This window comes from Amphiprion ocellaris, chromosome 9, assembly GCF_022539595.1.
Source record: "Amphiprion ocellaris isolate individual 3 ecotype Okinawa chromosome 9, ASM2253959v1, whole genome shotgun sequence".
Taxonomy (NCBI): domain Eukaryota; kingdom Metazoa; phylum Chordata; class Actinopteri; family Pomacentridae; genus Amphiprion; species Amphiprion ocellaris.
The window spans coordinates 22,983,904-23,000,843 of NC_072774.1; the positions used below are offsets into that span (position 1 = coordinate 22,983,904).

At 44.2% G+C, this 16,940-nt stretch overlaps 4 protein-coding genes across 6 annotated transcripts; 3 read left to right on the plus strand and 1 right to left on the minus strand.

Annotated features, from left to right (window-relative positions):
• The first annotated feature begins 903 nt into the window (after positions 1-903).
• Positions 904-9,783, plus strand: LOC111569455 (tropomyosin alpha-4 chain-like). Of its 3 annotated transcripts, none has more exons than XM_023271584.3 (9): positions 904-1,172; positions 3,461-3,610; positions 5,305-5,438; positions 5,676-5,793; positions 5,949-6,019; positions 6,551-6,626; positions 7,844-7,906; positions 7,993-8,062; positions 8,234-9,783. In XM_023271584.3, the coding sequence occupies exons 2-9, from the start codon at positions 3,476-3,478 to the stop codon at positions 8,314-8,316; spliced, it is 750 nt and encodes a 249-aa protein (XP_023127352.1). In that variant the 5' UTR covers positions 904-1,172; positions 3,461-3,475; the 3' UTR covers positions 8,317-9,783. The 3 variants fall into 3 exon arrangements, with proteins under 3 accessions (XP_023127352.1, XP_023127350.1, XP_035804678.1); XM_023271582.3 differs by lacking the exon at positions 6,551-6,626 and adding an exon at positions 6,882-6,957 and having other exon boundaries at positions 907-1,172; XM_035948785.2 differs by lacking the exons at positions 904-1,172; positions 6,551-6,626 and adding an exon at positions 6,882-6,957 and having other exon boundaries at positions 3,446-3,610.
• Positions 8,460-9,783, plus strand: LOC129349700 (uncharacterized). The gene is made up of 2 exons (XM_055013837.1): positions 8,460-8,578; positions 8,694-9,783. Exons 1-2 carry the CDS (start codon positions 8,460-8,462, stop codon positions 9,379-9,381), a joined length of 807 nt encoding a protein of 268 aa, XP_054869812.1. The 3' UTR covers positions 9,382-9,783.
• pmvk (phosphomevalonate kinase) lies at positions 9,774-11,877 on the minus strand. Its single transcript, XM_023271619.3, has 5 exons — positions 11,634-11,877; positions 11,459-11,522; positions 11,126-11,278; positions 10,835-10,964; positions 9,774-10,659 (listed from the first exon to the last, which is right to left on the minus strand). The coding sequence occupies exons 1-5, from the start codon at positions 11,732-11,734 to the stop codon at positions 10,484-10,486; spliced, it is 624 nt and encodes a 207-aa protein (XP_023127387.2). The 5' UTR covers positions 11,735-11,877; the 3' UTR covers positions 9,774-10,483.
• Positions 11,878-12,316: 439 nt separating this feature from the next.
• On the plus strand, positions 12,317-16,440 carry decr1 (2,4-dienoyl CoA reductase 1, mitochondrial). Its single transcript, XM_023271618.3, has 10 exons — positions 12,317-12,440; positions 13,814-14,013; positions 14,394-14,451; positions 14,525-14,611; positions 14,873-15,020; positions 15,162-15,261; positions 15,357-15,429; positions 15,519-15,665; positions 15,754-15,816; positions 15,975-16,440. Exons 1-10 carry the CDS (start codon positions 12,375-12,377, stop codon positions 16,032-16,034), a joined length of 1,002 nt encoding a protein of 333 aa, XP_023127386.2. The 5' UTR covers positions 12,317-12,374; the 3' UTR covers positions 16,035-16,440.
• Positions 16,441-16,940: the final 500 nt, after the last annotated feature.

The following is a 16,940-nucleotide window of genomic DNA, read 5'->3' on the forward strand; positions in this document are numbered from 1 at the left end:
AACTGGTGGTCTGTGAGGCCGCTGCTCATTCTGGCTGGTTCATCTAGAACAGGGGTGTCAAACATGCGGCCCGCGGGTCAAAAGCGGCCCTCCAGAGGGTCCAATACGGCCCTCAAAGAGTAAAAATTCCTGAGAAGACATTAACTGCAGATTACATACATTTAAAATAATTTCTAGACCATGACAAGTTGTTTTCATCATAAAGTAAAATACTAGATTGGTCTTTGTTCTTTGGTTGTTTTGTCTCGTTTTTGTAATATTTTGTCTAGTTTTTGTTCTTATTTTGTCTGACTTTCGTCTCATGTTTTTGTTATTTTGTTTCTCGTTTTTTGTGATTTTGTGTTTCCTTTTCGTCTCGCTTGTGGTTTTTGTCTTATTTTTGTCATTTTGTGTTTTGCTTTATTTGTTGTTTTGTGTGCCGTTTTTGTCGTTTTGTGGTTATTTTGTCTCGTTTTTGTCATTTGTCTCGTTTTTTGGATCTTTTGTGTCTCAATTTTGCAATATATTGTCTTATTTTAGTCTTTTTTAAATTTGAATTCAGTCGTTTTGATCACAAAAAACTGGTCCGGCCAACTTGAGATCAAACTGGGCTGAATGTGGCCCCTGAACTAAAATGAGTTTGACCCTGATCTAGAAGCAGTGAGGAGGCGGAGCTATACATACTGGATCATGATTAAGTTAATGTGAAGTAGCACCTGTTGAATGCTGTTTGTGAAGCAGGGAGTCTGCTACATTTATGTTAATAACATTAGCACAGCTTTTATTTTACACCGTCAAGTTTACAACCACAAAACAAAATGAAATGGACTACTAACAACCTGTAGGGGGAGCAACACACCTCTGTAGTAGAAGAAGAAGAAAAATGTGACGTCAGTCCCTGTGGAGGGAATTTAACCCGGAAGAGGGAGGAGTCCTGCTGAACAGGGAGTTGGCTGATGAGGAAGCAGAACCAGAGAACTCCGAGTAAAACCCAGAGAACCCGCAGAACTCCGAGCAAAACTTTCTGAGCCGGAGATACCGGAGCACAGAGTCCGCGCCGCCGCAGGAACACCGCCGGCCGCCGTTTGTGAACTCCTTCAGCCGCTAACAGCTAGCTGCTGCTAACCGGGAAGTAACGCTGTCAGGCGAACAGGGCTCGAGCCGCGGTTATTTTCTTGTCAAGACTCGTACAGGTGAGACGGATCACACAGGTACACCTCACCTGACTGTGCACGCTGAGCTAACAGGCTAATAGGGCGGCGATCTCTGCTAGCGTCAGGAGCTACCACGCTAACACATATCGATCAATAACGAATCAATAAGTGACAAAACACAACAGGGCGAACAAACATGAACTTTATTTTATGTGAATACTCCAAAACTGAATTTAAGAAACGTCATTAGGAGGAATAAACACCTGCACAGGTGTTTCTCACGGAGCTCAGCTGGTTTGTGGGCTTCCAGATTTTTCTGGGAATCAGTTTGAGTAATTTTCAATAATAATGTCTTAAATTTTCCACTGCCCCATTGTGAATATGTTCTGGTTTATTTCCTCTTCTATGACAGTAAACTGAAGCTCTTTGGACAAAACAACATTTGAGGAAACTGATCCACATTTTTCAGCATTTTCTGTCATTTTGTAGACAAACAGCTGATAGATTTATTCAAAAACAATCAAACTAACTGTCGGTGAAAAAGTCATTTGAAGCTCTGGACTAATGAATAATGATAAGCGTGTTCTGCCTCCGAGGTTCTTTGTAGATCCAAATTGGGTTTTCATCTTCAGCTGTTTTAGTTCTTTGCTGTCTTCTCGTCACCACACAGTTCTTTGAGGTGCTGCTGAGTTCTAAGTTAGTTGGTTTATCTGTTAAATTTAAACAAAGAACTTAAGCACAAAACACTTTAGAGCATAACATTTTACAGGTTAAATCTGTCCTTAGTTCTGCTGTGCAGGCGTGTAAACAGGAAGCAGCTGGTTCTGGTTCTGGTCCTGGTTCTGATCTGAGTGACTTTACAGTTGGTTCTGTGTCGGAGCTTCAGGCGCTGATTAATTGTTTCAGATCTTCAGTAATTTAGTGACCCCGATGTTCATGAGTCAGTACAGAGATTTCCATTGTTACTTTATTTGCTTTTGATTATAATTAAATATTTCTGATGAACAAGCTGTGATTCACTGATTCAACTTTTGTGTGTTTTAGCCCACAGTGTAATCAGCTGTTCATATTGAAACTACACATATTCCTGACTCATCACAATTTCTTAGTATTCCTAAAGCAGGTGAGAGTCGACTTAAGAGTCTAATATCAGATAAATAATGGATGTCAGACGCATTAAGAACTGCATAGAGAAAAAAATCCACTGATACAATGGGCTGAATAAATGATGGCGATCCCATTGTGTCACATGGTTTGTTATTTTGGAATTGTTTTTGGGTTAGGTTTATTTTATCAATAATTGGATGTAAATCTGATACATAGATAAGACTTCTGATTAGGAACATGTCCATCCTTAAAATAACCATTTTTATTTTCACTGAACTAGATCCTGCTAAACCTGAAACTGAAGGTGCCAATAAATAATTGCAAATAATGCATAAATGTTGGAAACATCATTACAGAGGAATAAAAGCGTTAGAGACCTTACTGACTACAAGTTTACAGTCAGAAAACCCCACAGTAATATGTTTTATCATCACTCGTTCAGCTGGTAATTTAACCCCAAAGATAAAGAAGTGAAAAATTGCAATCTGCAGGGACATGTGCGTCAGTCTTCGTGTGATTTTTGTTGTATGTGCAGCTGAAAAAGTAATTTAATTATAATTTATGTTGTGAAAATATCAACATTTACAGTTTCAGTGTGGATTCTCAGCATTAAAGGCACTTTAATAGGAATTCTACACACGTTGAGAACATCTGTCTTCCTGATCCATAAACCTGATTAGAGCAGAATGAAGTGATTTTTAATGTGTCTGAACATCGCAGACAGAAATCATGCTGATGTCCTCAGTCTATTGATCCTGAAGGTGTTGTCACTGCACATTCATTTACTATAAATAAGTCTATAATAATCAATACTTCTGACCAAGCAGGTGCAATGCTCAGAGGAGAATTCATTACTGATTAATAGACATTATTTTAACTGCAAGTGTGTCTGATTCATTGGGTCAGAAGCTGCAGGTGCTGATAGTCAGTCAATACACCACTTCTATCACAACTGTCCAAATGATGATTTTGAAATGGAAACTGAAGATGTGATTTATTCTGAAATATTTGAAGACACAGTAGCTGACAAACAGGCCGATCAACAATGAAACCAACAACATCAGATGTCCACAGTCTGAGCCAGAACCAGATCTATGGATCTAAAACCCTCAGAACCAGATGTGTAGATTCACTGAAACACACCTGGTGAAGTCAGTTTTGATGCGTGTTGTATTAATCTTTGATTAACTGATCATGCTGAGCAGCTGCTGTGTTTGCAGGAGAAGAAGAAGAAGATGAGTGGAAGCATGAACAGCATCGAGGCCGTGAAGAAGAAGATCAAGGTTCTGCAGGATCAGGCAGAGAAGGCTGAGGAGCGAGCAGAGAAGCTGCAGATGGAGGTGGAGAACGAGAAGAAGACCCGAGAGGAGGTGAGCTCATCTGAACGCTGTGTCTGTACAGGTAAAAAGGAGTGTCTGTCTGCAGCCAGCAGGTTGGATCAGATTCCAGAAATAACTGCTGAGCATGTGGGCTGTGGTGTAGCTCGGGCTGTGGTGTAGCTCAGACTGTAGTACTCTGTGGTACTATACAGTACTCTCTACTGAAGTACTGTGGAAAACTTTAGTCATTAAATAATGTTGTTGTTTACCTCCTGCCAGCTGACCTGTGTAGTACTGCAGTACAGTGTAGTATTACAGCACTGTGTGTGCCTATCGGTGTGTAACAGGCCGTCAGATAAGCAGCAGCAACCTGTGATAACATGCTCACACACACCCACCAACACACACAAATTTGTCCCTGTATATTTGTGAGGACACTCCCTGACAAAAAGTGATGATGAACTCCTTCTTTTATTGATCGAGGATGTCCTGATCGACTTTTGTGTGTGGATATTGATCAGAGCACTGTAATATTGATGATCAGATCTGATGCACACAGTGTAGACACTCCTGTCAGCTGGTCAGTACTGTTGTTGTTGTGTTGTCGGGCTGAACTATGAAACAAGTACAACACATCAAGACTTTTTTTGTGTAAATTGGCTCCATAAAAACTAAAACCTCCGAGTCAACGATTATTGTGAAGGTTTTTATCAACTGTCTTTATTCACTCAGACTTTCTGCTTCAAACTCTGTTCATATAAAAGGAGGAGTTTAACTCGGCATGTGACTTGTCTTCAGTAAATGGACCAATCATGTTCCTCCTACTGCAGTCAGCAAATTGTTTTAATAGAGAAGAATGAGGAATATAAAAATGTATGACGGTGAAATGCTGCTGCTGTAAATGATGCAGGACAGGAATGCTGGTAGGAAACTGTTCATCATGTGTTGTTATATTTGTTTTACTGATCAATGCAGCTGACTATTTCTAACAGACAGCTGCACAATAAAACTGTTTAACTTCATATATTTAAACATGATATTGTACTGAAATGCATTTAGGTCTAACCCTGTCCCATAATGCAGGAAATCCTTTAATTTGTGGTCAAATCAAAATCAAATTAATGTTACTGATTGAATATTCTCTGTAATAAATATAAATAGATGATCAATGCTCTAATCAGTGTTCTATGAGCCGCAGCACCAACATGTAACATAAAAACATAATTATGTGATTTATGCATCAGCAGCTGATTACATGTAGGTTTCCATGGCAACGCATCCAGTGTGAGATACTGTAACTGCTTCATTTAGTGCTTGAGGTAAAGTACAGAGCAACAGGTGTACAGATAAAACATTTTCCCCATCTGGGAGTAATAAGTAATTGTCAGGAAAGGACTTAGTTTAAGGGAGATGTTTGTTACAGCCGATTTAAATCTAAACTCTGAACATAACCTGGATCAAGTTAGCTCCACAGCCTCAGTTACCATGGAGATTTAGCTCCACAGCCTCAGTTACCATGGAGATTTAGCTCCACAGCATCAGTTACCATGGAGATCTAGCTCCACAGCATCAGTTATCGTGGAGATCTAGCAGGTAAAAAGAGAGGTTGCTTCATAATACTGAAATCTCTGACTTTCAGCTCAACATACCTGCTGACACTAATCTGGCTCCATTGTTCAGGTCTCAGGTGATTGTTGTTGTTGTTTACCTGTGGTGGGTTTCTGCTCCCTGCTCTGTGTCTGCAGGCGGAGTCTGAGGTCACGGCTCTGGGTCGACACCTGCAGCTCAGTGAGGAGAAGCTGGACCGAGTTCAAGAGAGACTCGCTGCAGCGCTGCACAAACTGGACGAGGTGGAGAAGGCTGCCGATGAGAGCGAGAGGTACCAACACAGTACCCCCTGTACTAATACTGCTAGTACTACTGCTACTACTACTACACATCTGACACTGGCAGCACACTTGGCTCTGGTTTCTCAATACAGGGTCATACAGCTGATCATTCAGGTGTTTTAAATACTGTAGTAGCTCTGTGGACCTTCCCCTCTCACTGGTATAGTCTCATCTGCTTCCCCTCACCTGTCTCACTCATGTCTCTCCTCACCTGTCTCTCCCTTCAGAGGGATGAAGGTGATTGAGAACAGAGCTCTGAAGGATGAAGAGAAGATGGAGCTGCTGGAGGTTCAGCTGAGGGAGGCCAAACAGATCGCTGAGGAGGCCGACCGCAAGTATGAGGAGGTACTACACCGAATACTGTGTATTATTATGCACATCGTACAAACACCAGGCACACATGGTAAACCGAGTACTGCATATAATAGCGCATTTCCTGTTAGCGTGCTTCCTGTCGGTGATGCTGCAGGTGAGATGACATGTCTGTGTTTGTTTGACAGGTGGCTCGTAAACTAGTGGTTGTGGAAGGAGAGCTGGAACGAGCTGAAGACAAAGCTGAGCATGCCGAGAGGTTAACACGGCAGACACACACACACACACACACACACACACACACACACTCACACACACGGCAGACACACACACACGGCAGACACACACACACAACAGACACACACACACGACAGACACACATGGAGCTGAGCAGCTGACAACAAACATACAGACTTGCTTCTTTTAGTGTCACTTTATTAGGTACAGCTCTTGTTTACCCTGTTTCTATTATTCTTTTTACTCACACACCTGACCTGGTCAGAATATTTGAAACACCTGTGAACATAAATGTCAGAAATTAACAACAACCATGAACAGGTGTGGTCAGAGTGAATAGGTGTTCCTAATAAAGTGACATACCTGCATGTGCGCTAGCTGCTCCTCTGATGCTGCTGCAGATACTCGGGTAACCAGGACGCTCTGACCGTATATAGATATGTGTCAGACTATCTCAGTATCATGTCACTGCTTGACTAATAGCGCTCTGAAGTACCTGTGTTTCCATGGAAACTCGCTGCATGTGCTGCCACCTGTCTCACCTTTCTAACAGTAAGGTTCGGAGACTGGAGGAGCAGCTGAGGAGCTTCGACCACTCACTGAAGAGCCTGCAGGCGTCTGAGGACAAGGTACACCTGACCTGAGGGTCACCTGACCTGAGAGTCACCTGACCTTCCACCTGCTGTCAGTCAGAGCCATGGAGCTCCTCCTCCTGACCTCTGACCTTTACCTGCTGCTTCAGCTCCTCCTCCTCCTCCTGCTGCTGCTGCTGCTGCTCTGTGCATGACTTTACCTGCTGCAGGCAACACATAACACCTGAAAACACACCTGACTGCAGACGGCACCTGTCTGACGCAGTGTGTCCTCTGTCATGTGACCTGCAGTAAGAGTCGGGAGCTGGAGGAGGAGCTGAAAACTGTCTTCACTACTGCAAAGTCTCTGGAGGCCCAATCTGAGAAGGTAGGAGGAGAAACTCCTGCTGCAGGTGTGTCGTGTCTGCAGGTAGATTTTATACCTGCTGACACCGCAGCTGGTAATATTTAAATAGTTATTAAATATATTTAGTTTAGTGTTCAACCATCATGGAAAATATCTGCTTGTTGGAGTTTGATTTGTTTGTTTGGTTCTTGTGGATCACAGCAGAGTTTATTCAGATTTACAGCAAAGCCATGTCACAGTTTAAAAAGCGTCTGGTTTCTCCTCACTGTGGACTCATTTCTCTTTATTTTACAAAAATGTAAAAACCTGGAATCAACATGTCCAACATGTTTCCAAGAGTCCACAGCTGTTACCAACACTGGAACAAATGTGTCCTACTGTAGATGTTAAATTATCTCCATGTTTCCTCTCCAGACTTTTTCTCTCTCCTCTGCTCATCAGCTGTAGAAAGATGTTTCACCATGCTGAATGTATCTTCACTGACCTGCTCCTCTGTTCACTGTTTCTGAGACATGCTCAATTTATTTTATTGATCCAGTCGGTTTGATTTTCCTCTCTATCTCTCTGGAAACACTGTCTGCAGTTCACCTGAAAAAACTCTGAATGTTTCACTGTTGGTCTTATATGAGTCAGTCCTGGAGAATCAGAACCAGGAGGAGGAAGGTTCTGGTTTTATAGGATCTTATGCGAGATGAAGATTTATTCTTGTAGAACTTTAAAATGGCACCTGAACAAATAGTGATTTTGATGGAACCAGATGATCAGATGATCTATGATTCTCTCTGATCAGGGTTTCAGTTTTTGGTTTGAGAACTAACCAGCAAGTTTTCAGGTTCGCATGTAAAATAATCAGGACCAGCTGACCTGAAATCAGCTGACTGTCCTCACCTGTGTGTCTCTTTCTCAGTACTGTCAGAAGGAGGACAGGTACGAGGAGGAGATCAGGAGCCTGAGCAGCAAACTGAAGGAGGTGAGTTGCTGATCACATGATTACAGAAACATCTCACCTGTGACCTTCTCCTCTGTGACCTTCTCACCTGTCCACCTGTGTTTCAGGCTGAGAACAGAGCTGAGTTTGCTGAACGTACTGTGGCAAAACTGGAGAAAAGCATCGACGATCTGGAAGGTCAGACAGATCAGTACTGATTGATACTTATCAGCGATTAATAACTGATCAGTAACCTGCAGCCTTGAATGAAATAGTCACTACATTCACTCATGGAGCAGGAAGCATTGAGTAGAGGTCAGGGTTATTGATGACAGGATGTATTGATATTAGAATGATTGTTTGTTTCAGACTCTCTGACTTCAGCCAGAAATGCCAACATGGAGCTTCAGGCGACGCTGAATCAGACGATGGAGGAGCTGAACTCCTGCTGAACACCCCCTCCCCCCCCCAAACCTCATCTGTGGCCAAAACCTCCTCCTCACCTTCCTCCCCCTTCCCAGGTGGAGGTGAGGAGGTCAGACATTCCCCCTGTATGATGCCTGATTCGCACATTCCTTCTCTGAACTTTTGAGTCATGTTTGGAGTTTTGCTTTATCTTCCTGTCCTCCTCCCCCTTACCTACTCCTCATCCCCCCCTTACCTACTCCTCCCCTTACCTACTCCTCCTCCTCCCCTTACCTACTCCTCCTCCTCCTCCCCCCTTACCTACTCCTCCTCCTACTCCTCCCCCCCACCTACTCCTCCTCCTACTCCTCCTCCTACTCCTCCTTACCTACTCCTCCTCCTCCTTACCCCCCCTTACCTACACCTCCCCCCCTTACCTACTCTTCCTCCTACTCCTCCCCCCCACCTACTCCTACTCCTCCTCCTTACCTACTCCTCCTCCTCCTTACCCCCCTTACCTACTCCTCCTCCCCACCTACTCCTCCTCCTACTCCTTACCTACTCCTCCTCCTCACCCCTCCTTACATACTCCCCCCCTTTACCTACTCCTCCTCCCCCCCTTACCTACTCCTCCTCCCCCCCTTACCTACTCCTCCTCCTCCTCCCCCCCTTATCTACTCCTCCTCCTACTCCTCCCCCCCACCTACTCCTCCTCCTACTCCTCCTCCTACTCCTCCTTACCTACTCCTCCTCCTCCTTATCCCCCCTTACCTACACCTCCCCCCCTTACCTACTCCTCCTCCTACTCCTCCCCCCCACCTACTCCTCCTCCTACTCCTCCTCCTTACCTACTCCTCCTCCTCCTTACCCCCCCTTACCTACTCCTCCCCCCACCTACTCCTCCTCCTACTCCTCCTCCTTACCTACTCCTCCTCCTCACCCCTCCTTACATACTCCCCCCCCCCCCTTTACCTACTCATCCTCCCCCCCTAACCTACTCCTCCTACTCCTCCTCCTCCTCCTCACCCCCCCTTACCTACTCCTCCTCCCCCCCAGTATTAGTGGGAGGGTCCGGGGTCCACATGAGGAGCAGCTGGTGTGTTTTTGTCTAAAGGGAGTTTAATAGACTTACAGCCCCCCTTGTTAAGAACTAATTAACTAATTAAGTGTCTGTCTTAACGGTTTCTTGTTGCTTTCATTAGTTTTTGTTGCCAATAATTGATTGATTAGAGCCAATATATCCTGATAGCCAATGATTTGTTGTTTTAGTTTCTGGGGGGCATGGCTTAAGAAATGATGAGCCAATCACAGTGAGGCATTCCACTGCCAAACATGAACCAGGGGCCAATCAGACGTCAGAGACATGCTCCCCCATTTTCCTGCCTTTGACCTTTGACCTGATGACATAAAGTTGTTACCTGATGATGATGTCATCGCTGTGCTGATGTCACAGCTCATTGTAATAAACCATGACAAGATTTTATAAAATAAAAGCACTAGTATATAGACCCAAACACAGACTCTGAGGTTTTATTGATCTGTGGATGATGTTTATTTTTACAGATGATTTTATTAAAATATTGGCGAACATGAAGTTTGCATTAAACAGTGAAATGGACTTACTGCTGTTAAACAGAATCAGAATCTGTTTAATGGTTCTGGTTCTAAGGACACTTTCTGAGGGAATTACCCAACGTTCATGGCGTTGTGGTGTCAAACGTGTTTACCTGCCGGTATGAACCACAAAACTTAATGAAACACGTTCCAGGTTCTGGTTTCTATTTGATCCTTCACCAGGTGAGCTGGTTCAGTCTGGAGGCGGAGTCTTTCTGCTTCATTATTCAGAGCAACGCCACCTGCTGGTCAACCTGTAGTGTTACATCTGAGTGAGATGTACTCTTGTACACCTGCTCAGTAATTGGATTACTTTGTTCTGCACATGCTCAGCCCAAGTCACCTGCAGGTCTGACAGACGTTACCTGGTTATTGACGAGTCAGAAACGACTGATCTTATGTTTGTGTTGATAAAGATTTAATTTAGATAATTGGCTTCTTATGTTTCACCTGCTCAGGTGAGTCTGACTCACCAACCTGATCAAGTAATACTCATTTATTGATCAGCCTCTGAGGACTGAAAGGGTTTTGCATAATTGATCAGCTGATCCTGAGAATCGATGATCAGCAGTTATCAATAAGGTTATTAATCAGTGATGATCAGCTGCGACTGATGGATGATGATGATGATGATGATGATGATGATGCTTCCTCTGCCAGCTTTAGGATCGGCTGCAGCTGTTCATCTAAGGAGGGAGCGTCTCCCTCATTAGTGATGATCCAATCAAACTGGACACCGCTGTCCAACCCGCACTCTGACTCGGCATCATCCACACCTGAGAGAGACACAGGTGGAGTCAGAAAGACACGGATAGACACAGACAGGTAGAGAGACACAGGTGGAGTCAGAAAGACACGGATAGACACAGACAGGTGGAGACAGAGAGACAAAGGTAGATACAGACAGGTGGAGTGAGAGAGATACAGGTAGACACAGACAGGTGGTCTTACCTGCAGTGAAGCTCCACCCCCTCTGCATCCTGGTCTCTTCTGAACTTTGGACTCGCACACATTGAGTCTGTCGAGGAAACTTGGACCGGAACCACTGCAGATCTGACAACCGCCGAGCATCACTCACCACCTGACCAATCCCATAGCAGATCAGATCAGCTGACTGCTTGACCAATGACATCATTGCAGGGAAAGGAGCTGACCAATTAGGATGCTTCTAAAACAACCCCCCTGCAGCTGCTATGGAGCTACTGCTATCGCCAAGCGGCTGCTATGATATTGCTAACGTACCCACACAGGTTGCCGGATCCCCCTGGTTGCCAGGCGACAGAAGAACCCAGGATCCTGCAGGCGCCGAGTCTCTCCCCAGTGGATCATGTCGGCCCGGTAACGCTCTTTGTAAGGACCAGAACCCAGCAGCTGGTCCAGATCCAGACCATGTTCCTGCAGAACCAGAAGGTCAGGGTAACTAGGTGACAGGTGAGCAAATATGGTATAACGTGTAACCATGGAAACAGGTGCAGTGTGACTGTGTAGCCATGGTCACAAGCGCAGTGTATTAGTGTAACCCTGGCAACAGGTACGGCGTGACTGTGTAGCCATGGTAACCGGCTAGTAGCTCACCTGAGCATACTGCTGCTTCAGCGGTCCCGACAGTCGTAGGATGCCGCAGACCTCAGAGCCCAAACTGCAACAAAAGAAGATCAAACAGGTGAACTGTCTCAGGTGTTATTGTAACGTCAACAGCCGCCACAGGTGGTGTGACATCAGATGGTGACAGTGAACTTCAGGTATTTACCGCCGCTGAATCCGGTCCGTCACAAAATCCTTCCCCGACTTCCTCTTCCCGCTGAACACCAGAACCAGCTCAGGAACCTCAGAACCCTCAGGAAGGTCCATCTGTGATCGATCATCAGGAGTTACTGTTGATTGACCAGCCCCGCTGAATGATCCGCAGCTTCGGCTCTGTCGGACCACTCGTAGCCACACCGAACCACACCGACAGATACCGTAACTGTCCGAAAACACACGAAGCACTTCAAAATTAAAGTCTGTCAGAGACCGTTATAGGACCTTTATCACGTCACAGATCGATCGCAAATTGATTTATTATTAGTCCTGTGACGTGTGACGTTTGTTTGTGGAGAGACACCGGGGAACCACCGGAAACACACCGGAACTTTTATTTACACCAACCATGTTTTAGCCAAATTACGGTAACACGTGATTATCGTCACATCTGGACTGAATCAATGTAGAGGGAGGAGGGGGGTGTTATTCTAAAAATCGGTTGGGATTTAAAAGTTAGTGATTAATTTATTTACCTACGGGATGTTTAACAGAGTTTAAATTGTACTTCTTTCGGTCTATTTTTCATTATGTTCTGATGTTAATAGAACCTGCAGCTGTAAACTGCATTTTCCCATGAGCTCCTCCGTCACACACTGCATCTGTTCTGTTACAGGTATTTATAGCTGAACCTTGTCTGTAACCCCCCCAGCTTCTATTAGTGTTGGTATGACCCGGACTGACTGACAAGATGGCAGCGACGGTGTTTTGGAGAAAATCGCAGTTTTTAGCGGCAAAGCAGACATCACCTCTGCGCGTAAGAAACAAACTACTTCTTTCAATGTCATGCAAAACCGTTTTCTATCGGTTAATGGAATGTAAAATGAAGACAGTCAAGTTTAGTTGAGTTTCACCTTTTACCCAGTAGCAGCGCCTCATGCGCACGCGCAGAGAGTAGCAGTTTTGATCATCTGTTTTAAAGTTCAATTTATCAATTGTCAGGTTCGATAAACAGACATTATTCTGTGATGTTTTAGTTAGAAATGCTCGACCATTTGATTCACATTTTCACCAGTTTCTGACATTTTAGAAGCAAACAGCTGGTTTTATGGTTTTGTAGTAACCAGATTGTATTGTTTTCATTTATCATGCTGATGAAAAGCACTTTGGTCTTCTTTTATGTTGTTCTAAAGTGCGCTATAAATAAATTTTGATTGATTGATTGAAACAGCTGGTCAATAATCATTGGCTGCAGCGTTAAGAACAAGCTGATCTTTGCTTTCTAATTAATGACAGATTTCTTCCTGATCTGAACCCTGCAGAATTATTTCACACTTTATAAACTTCAAAAAGTGAGGTCCCTGAACAGTGTTCTCAGACTGTGAAGATTCTGTTGCAGTGGATCTGCTGAAAGTCTCCGGAATAAAATACATGTCTACAGGATTCTGGACCGAAGGTGGAAAACTACAAATATTCAGATGTAGATGATGGAAGATAAGCAGCACCTGTGCACATTTATGAGCTGCTTTGTGATCCGATGTAAACCATAAATCTGTTTTACAAGTCAGTCATTTATCAAAACACTACATTTCCCTCCAAAAAGCCAAATTGAGCATTTCATTGAACTTCATGTTGTTCTGAGAAGCTGTATGGGATGATGTAATGCAGCACCAAGGTTTATATATGAAGAAACTGGAGGGATAAACTGGAAAAAATGCTAAAAAAAAAATACATAAAAGGAGGGATTATTGTTATTTTTGAAGAAAGATATCCAACTTTTTATGCACAAAATGACAACCTTCAGTCTGGATATTAAACAAATGAATACGGTGGAGTTTGATCGCAGCTTTGAATTCTCCATAAATATGCTGAACTTTTTGTAGATGCTGACCAATACAGCCGTCATCTTTAACTCGTGTTTGTTGTCAGACGACGTTATAAAATCAATATTTAAATGAAGCTACTGCTGGTTAACACGTCATCTGGATGAGTTTCACTGTTTCCTGGTTCAGCTGTCTGACAGAAACAGAAACATCTGGAAATGAGAACAGCTTCATTGTCGTTCAGCTGTATTAAAATGCAGTTTAAAGAGCAGCTGTAACTTTCACTGGAACGTTTCTCTGCTTTCTGCCCTGAAACTGAATCGCTGCAGGCGATTTTAACGATTTAAGGTGTCTGTGTTCTGTCTAGTCATGGTTCCACAGTTGTGCAGTTCTTCGGTCTGGTGAGCTTCCTCAGTCGAAGTTCTTCAAGCCGCTCGAAGATGCCATGCTGCCAGCAGGAAGCTTCAACAACAGAGTGGCGTTCATCACCGGTGGAGGGACGGGTCTGGGCCGGGCCATGACCACCACGCTGTCAGCACTCGGAGCGCAGTGTGTCATCGCCAGCAGGTCAGAGGTCACATGACCAAGCTAACTAGACCAACAGTCTCATGACCCCTCACGTTTAAAAGTCACATCTAAAATCCTGACTCTGGGATACTCATTATTAATAGTTGATTGATTATTTGTTGTTAATGATGCAATTGATTGATAATATATTAACCAATAAGGCAGCAGGCATTTCAGTGCTAGCTACATACCTGTGGCTCATGTTAACAGTGCTAAGCTAGGTTAACTCAGTCCAGGAGCTGACTGTCTGTCAGCAGAGACTTCCTTAACATTCAGCATCATTTATTGATTATTGATTGATTGATATGATTGATCACATGGCCGACTGTTGGTTATACAAAATAGTTTGTGTGTGAATTTCTGACTCGGTGTTTGTTCAGGAAGTTGGACGTCCTGCAGCAGACAGCTGGAGAGATCAGCAGCCGGACTGGAAACAAGGTCAGAACCAGAACCAGAACCACCCTGAACTGATCGATCAAGTCTCACCTGGTCCTGTTCTGTCTGTCCTCAGGTCCATGCGGTGCAGTGTGACGTCAAAGACCCTCAAGCCGTCTCTCGCTGTGTCGACCAGATGGAGGCTCTGACCGGGTTACCTGACGTAAGTACACACCTGTCTGTACCTGTGAGGACCCTCACTGACAGAACCAAAACCAGAAACTGACCAACAACCTAACCTGAACCTAAACCTGACTTCAGTCTGAACCTGACTGTAATCTGTAGTCTGTAGTCTAATGATCCATTCATTCAAAGACCCTCCACAGCAGGTAAAGGGAGAGTGTTGGGTCAGAACCAGGATAGTCATGTAGTTTCTGTTCCTGTTGTTCTGGTGACACTGTCTGTTGTATCCTGATTGGTGCAGGTGATCATCAACAATGCAGCAGGAAACTTTGTCTGTCCGTCCGAACGTCTGTCACCCAACGCCTGGAAGAGCATCACTGATATTGTTCTGAATGGAACCGCATTTGTCACTCTGGAGCTGGGAAAGAGACTGATCCAGAACCAGAAAGGTCAGCGGTCCAGAACCAGACAGGTCCAACTGACCTAGGACCAGAACGGTCTAAAGTTTAAACTTTGTTAAAATGGTTCTGGCAAGTCCGAGATTCTTTGACCTTCAGGAGGTTTTGTTTGTGGTTTGTTTGTGTGTTCAGGAGCTTCCTTCCTCGCCATCACCACCATCTATGCCGAGTCCGGTTCTGGATTTGTGGTTCCGAGTGCATCAGCGAAAGCCGGAGTTGAGGCACTCTACAAGTCAGTCTAACCTTTAACCTGTGACATCACTGAGATGCCCTTCACCGTGGATGTGTGGTTGCCATAGTAACATTGTTGTTGCTGTTTTGTGTCAGGTCTCTGGCTTCAGAGTGGGGGCGCTATGGCCACAGGTTCAACATCATCCAACCTGGGCCAATCAGAACAAAGGTACCGCCCACCTGACCACAGCTGCAGGTGTCTACCTGTTCTATGTTGTTGTTTACCTGTTTGTTTGTTTGTTTGTTTTTGGTGTTTAGGGGGCGTTCAGCCGTCTGGATCCAACTGGAAGTTTTGAGAAAAGCATGATAGGTCGCATCCCAGTGGGTCGACTCGGACAACCAGGAGAAATCGCAAACCTGGCAGCGTACATGAGCAGCGACTATGCCACCTGGATGTCTGGAGCAGTGAGTTAGACTGATCCTGGACCAGAGTTTAGACAGAATCAGTCCTGGTTCTGGCTCAGAGTTAATGTTTACCTGTGTTTGTGTTCAGGTGATTCGGTTAGATGGAGGAGAATACCTGTCGATGGCAGGAGAGTTTAATGAGCTGCGCAGGGTGAGTGTCACACTGAGAAACATTAACAACACTGTGTTCTGATCCAGGTTAACCTGCAGAGCTGATTCTGGTCATTTTGACAGGTGACAGAAACGTGTGTTTGCTGATCCACTTTGTTTCAAATCTGATTCACCTGATTACTCACCTGTCTGTTCCAGGTGACTCCGGATCAATGGAAGATGATGGAGGCGATGATCAGAAGCACTAAAGGATCCTAAAATCACTCGGACACGCTTCCTTGGATGACAACCAATCAGATCGCGGTGCAGAGAAGCCCCACCCACCTGGTGATGCCATAATGATGAGATACTGTGACAGGTGATTGCTGGGAGTTTAGGTATTTCACAGTGACTGATCGATCAGCTGATCAGCTGGTCGGCTCACAAAAATATATTTGATTGTAAAAACTGATGTTGAAACTTCAGATGTTTGTTTACTTAAATGTTTTGTAACAAATGCAAGGTTTCCTCATCATATTGCTACTGTAAAAGGCCTCAGATAGGAGCTTTTCCATGGTCACTGCTTAAACTTCCTCTTTAAAGTTTAGTAATTGACCTGAATATAAAGGGACAGACTTTAATCCTGCAGCAGTTTCAATAAAACTGACACAAGTTCAAACATTGAGCTGGTTTCGGTTGTTAATGGGATGATTTAGATGCGGTCAGGTTTCAGCTGCAGGAGATGCAGGTTCAAAATGAACAAGAGATTCTGCAGAAAACCAGTTTTACCCCCACAAAACATCAGTTTCAGTGTAAACGTTGTCTTGGATGTTTTCTCTTTTCAGCCCCACAGACAGACAAATTGTTCTATTTTTTATTTTATTTCTATTGTGTGACGTTAACACATTAGTTCAGAACTAAACTGTCATGTTAAAACATAAAAGATGGACGGAGGCAGCAGTACACCAGAGGCTGATGGCTTTAGAGCCATAAAAAGGGTTAATTTCTTGTCAGACAGTTCTGTCTGAAAGCAGGTGAACTTCCTTTGAACTAAACTGGCAGATTTTCATGTGACTGTAACATGTTCAGCTGCTCAGTCTGTCACTGTTCATCCTCCTTCTGGTTCTTTCTGCTTCTTTAAACTCCGCCTACTGTAGGTAACATGTTAACCTGCTACAAGAGATC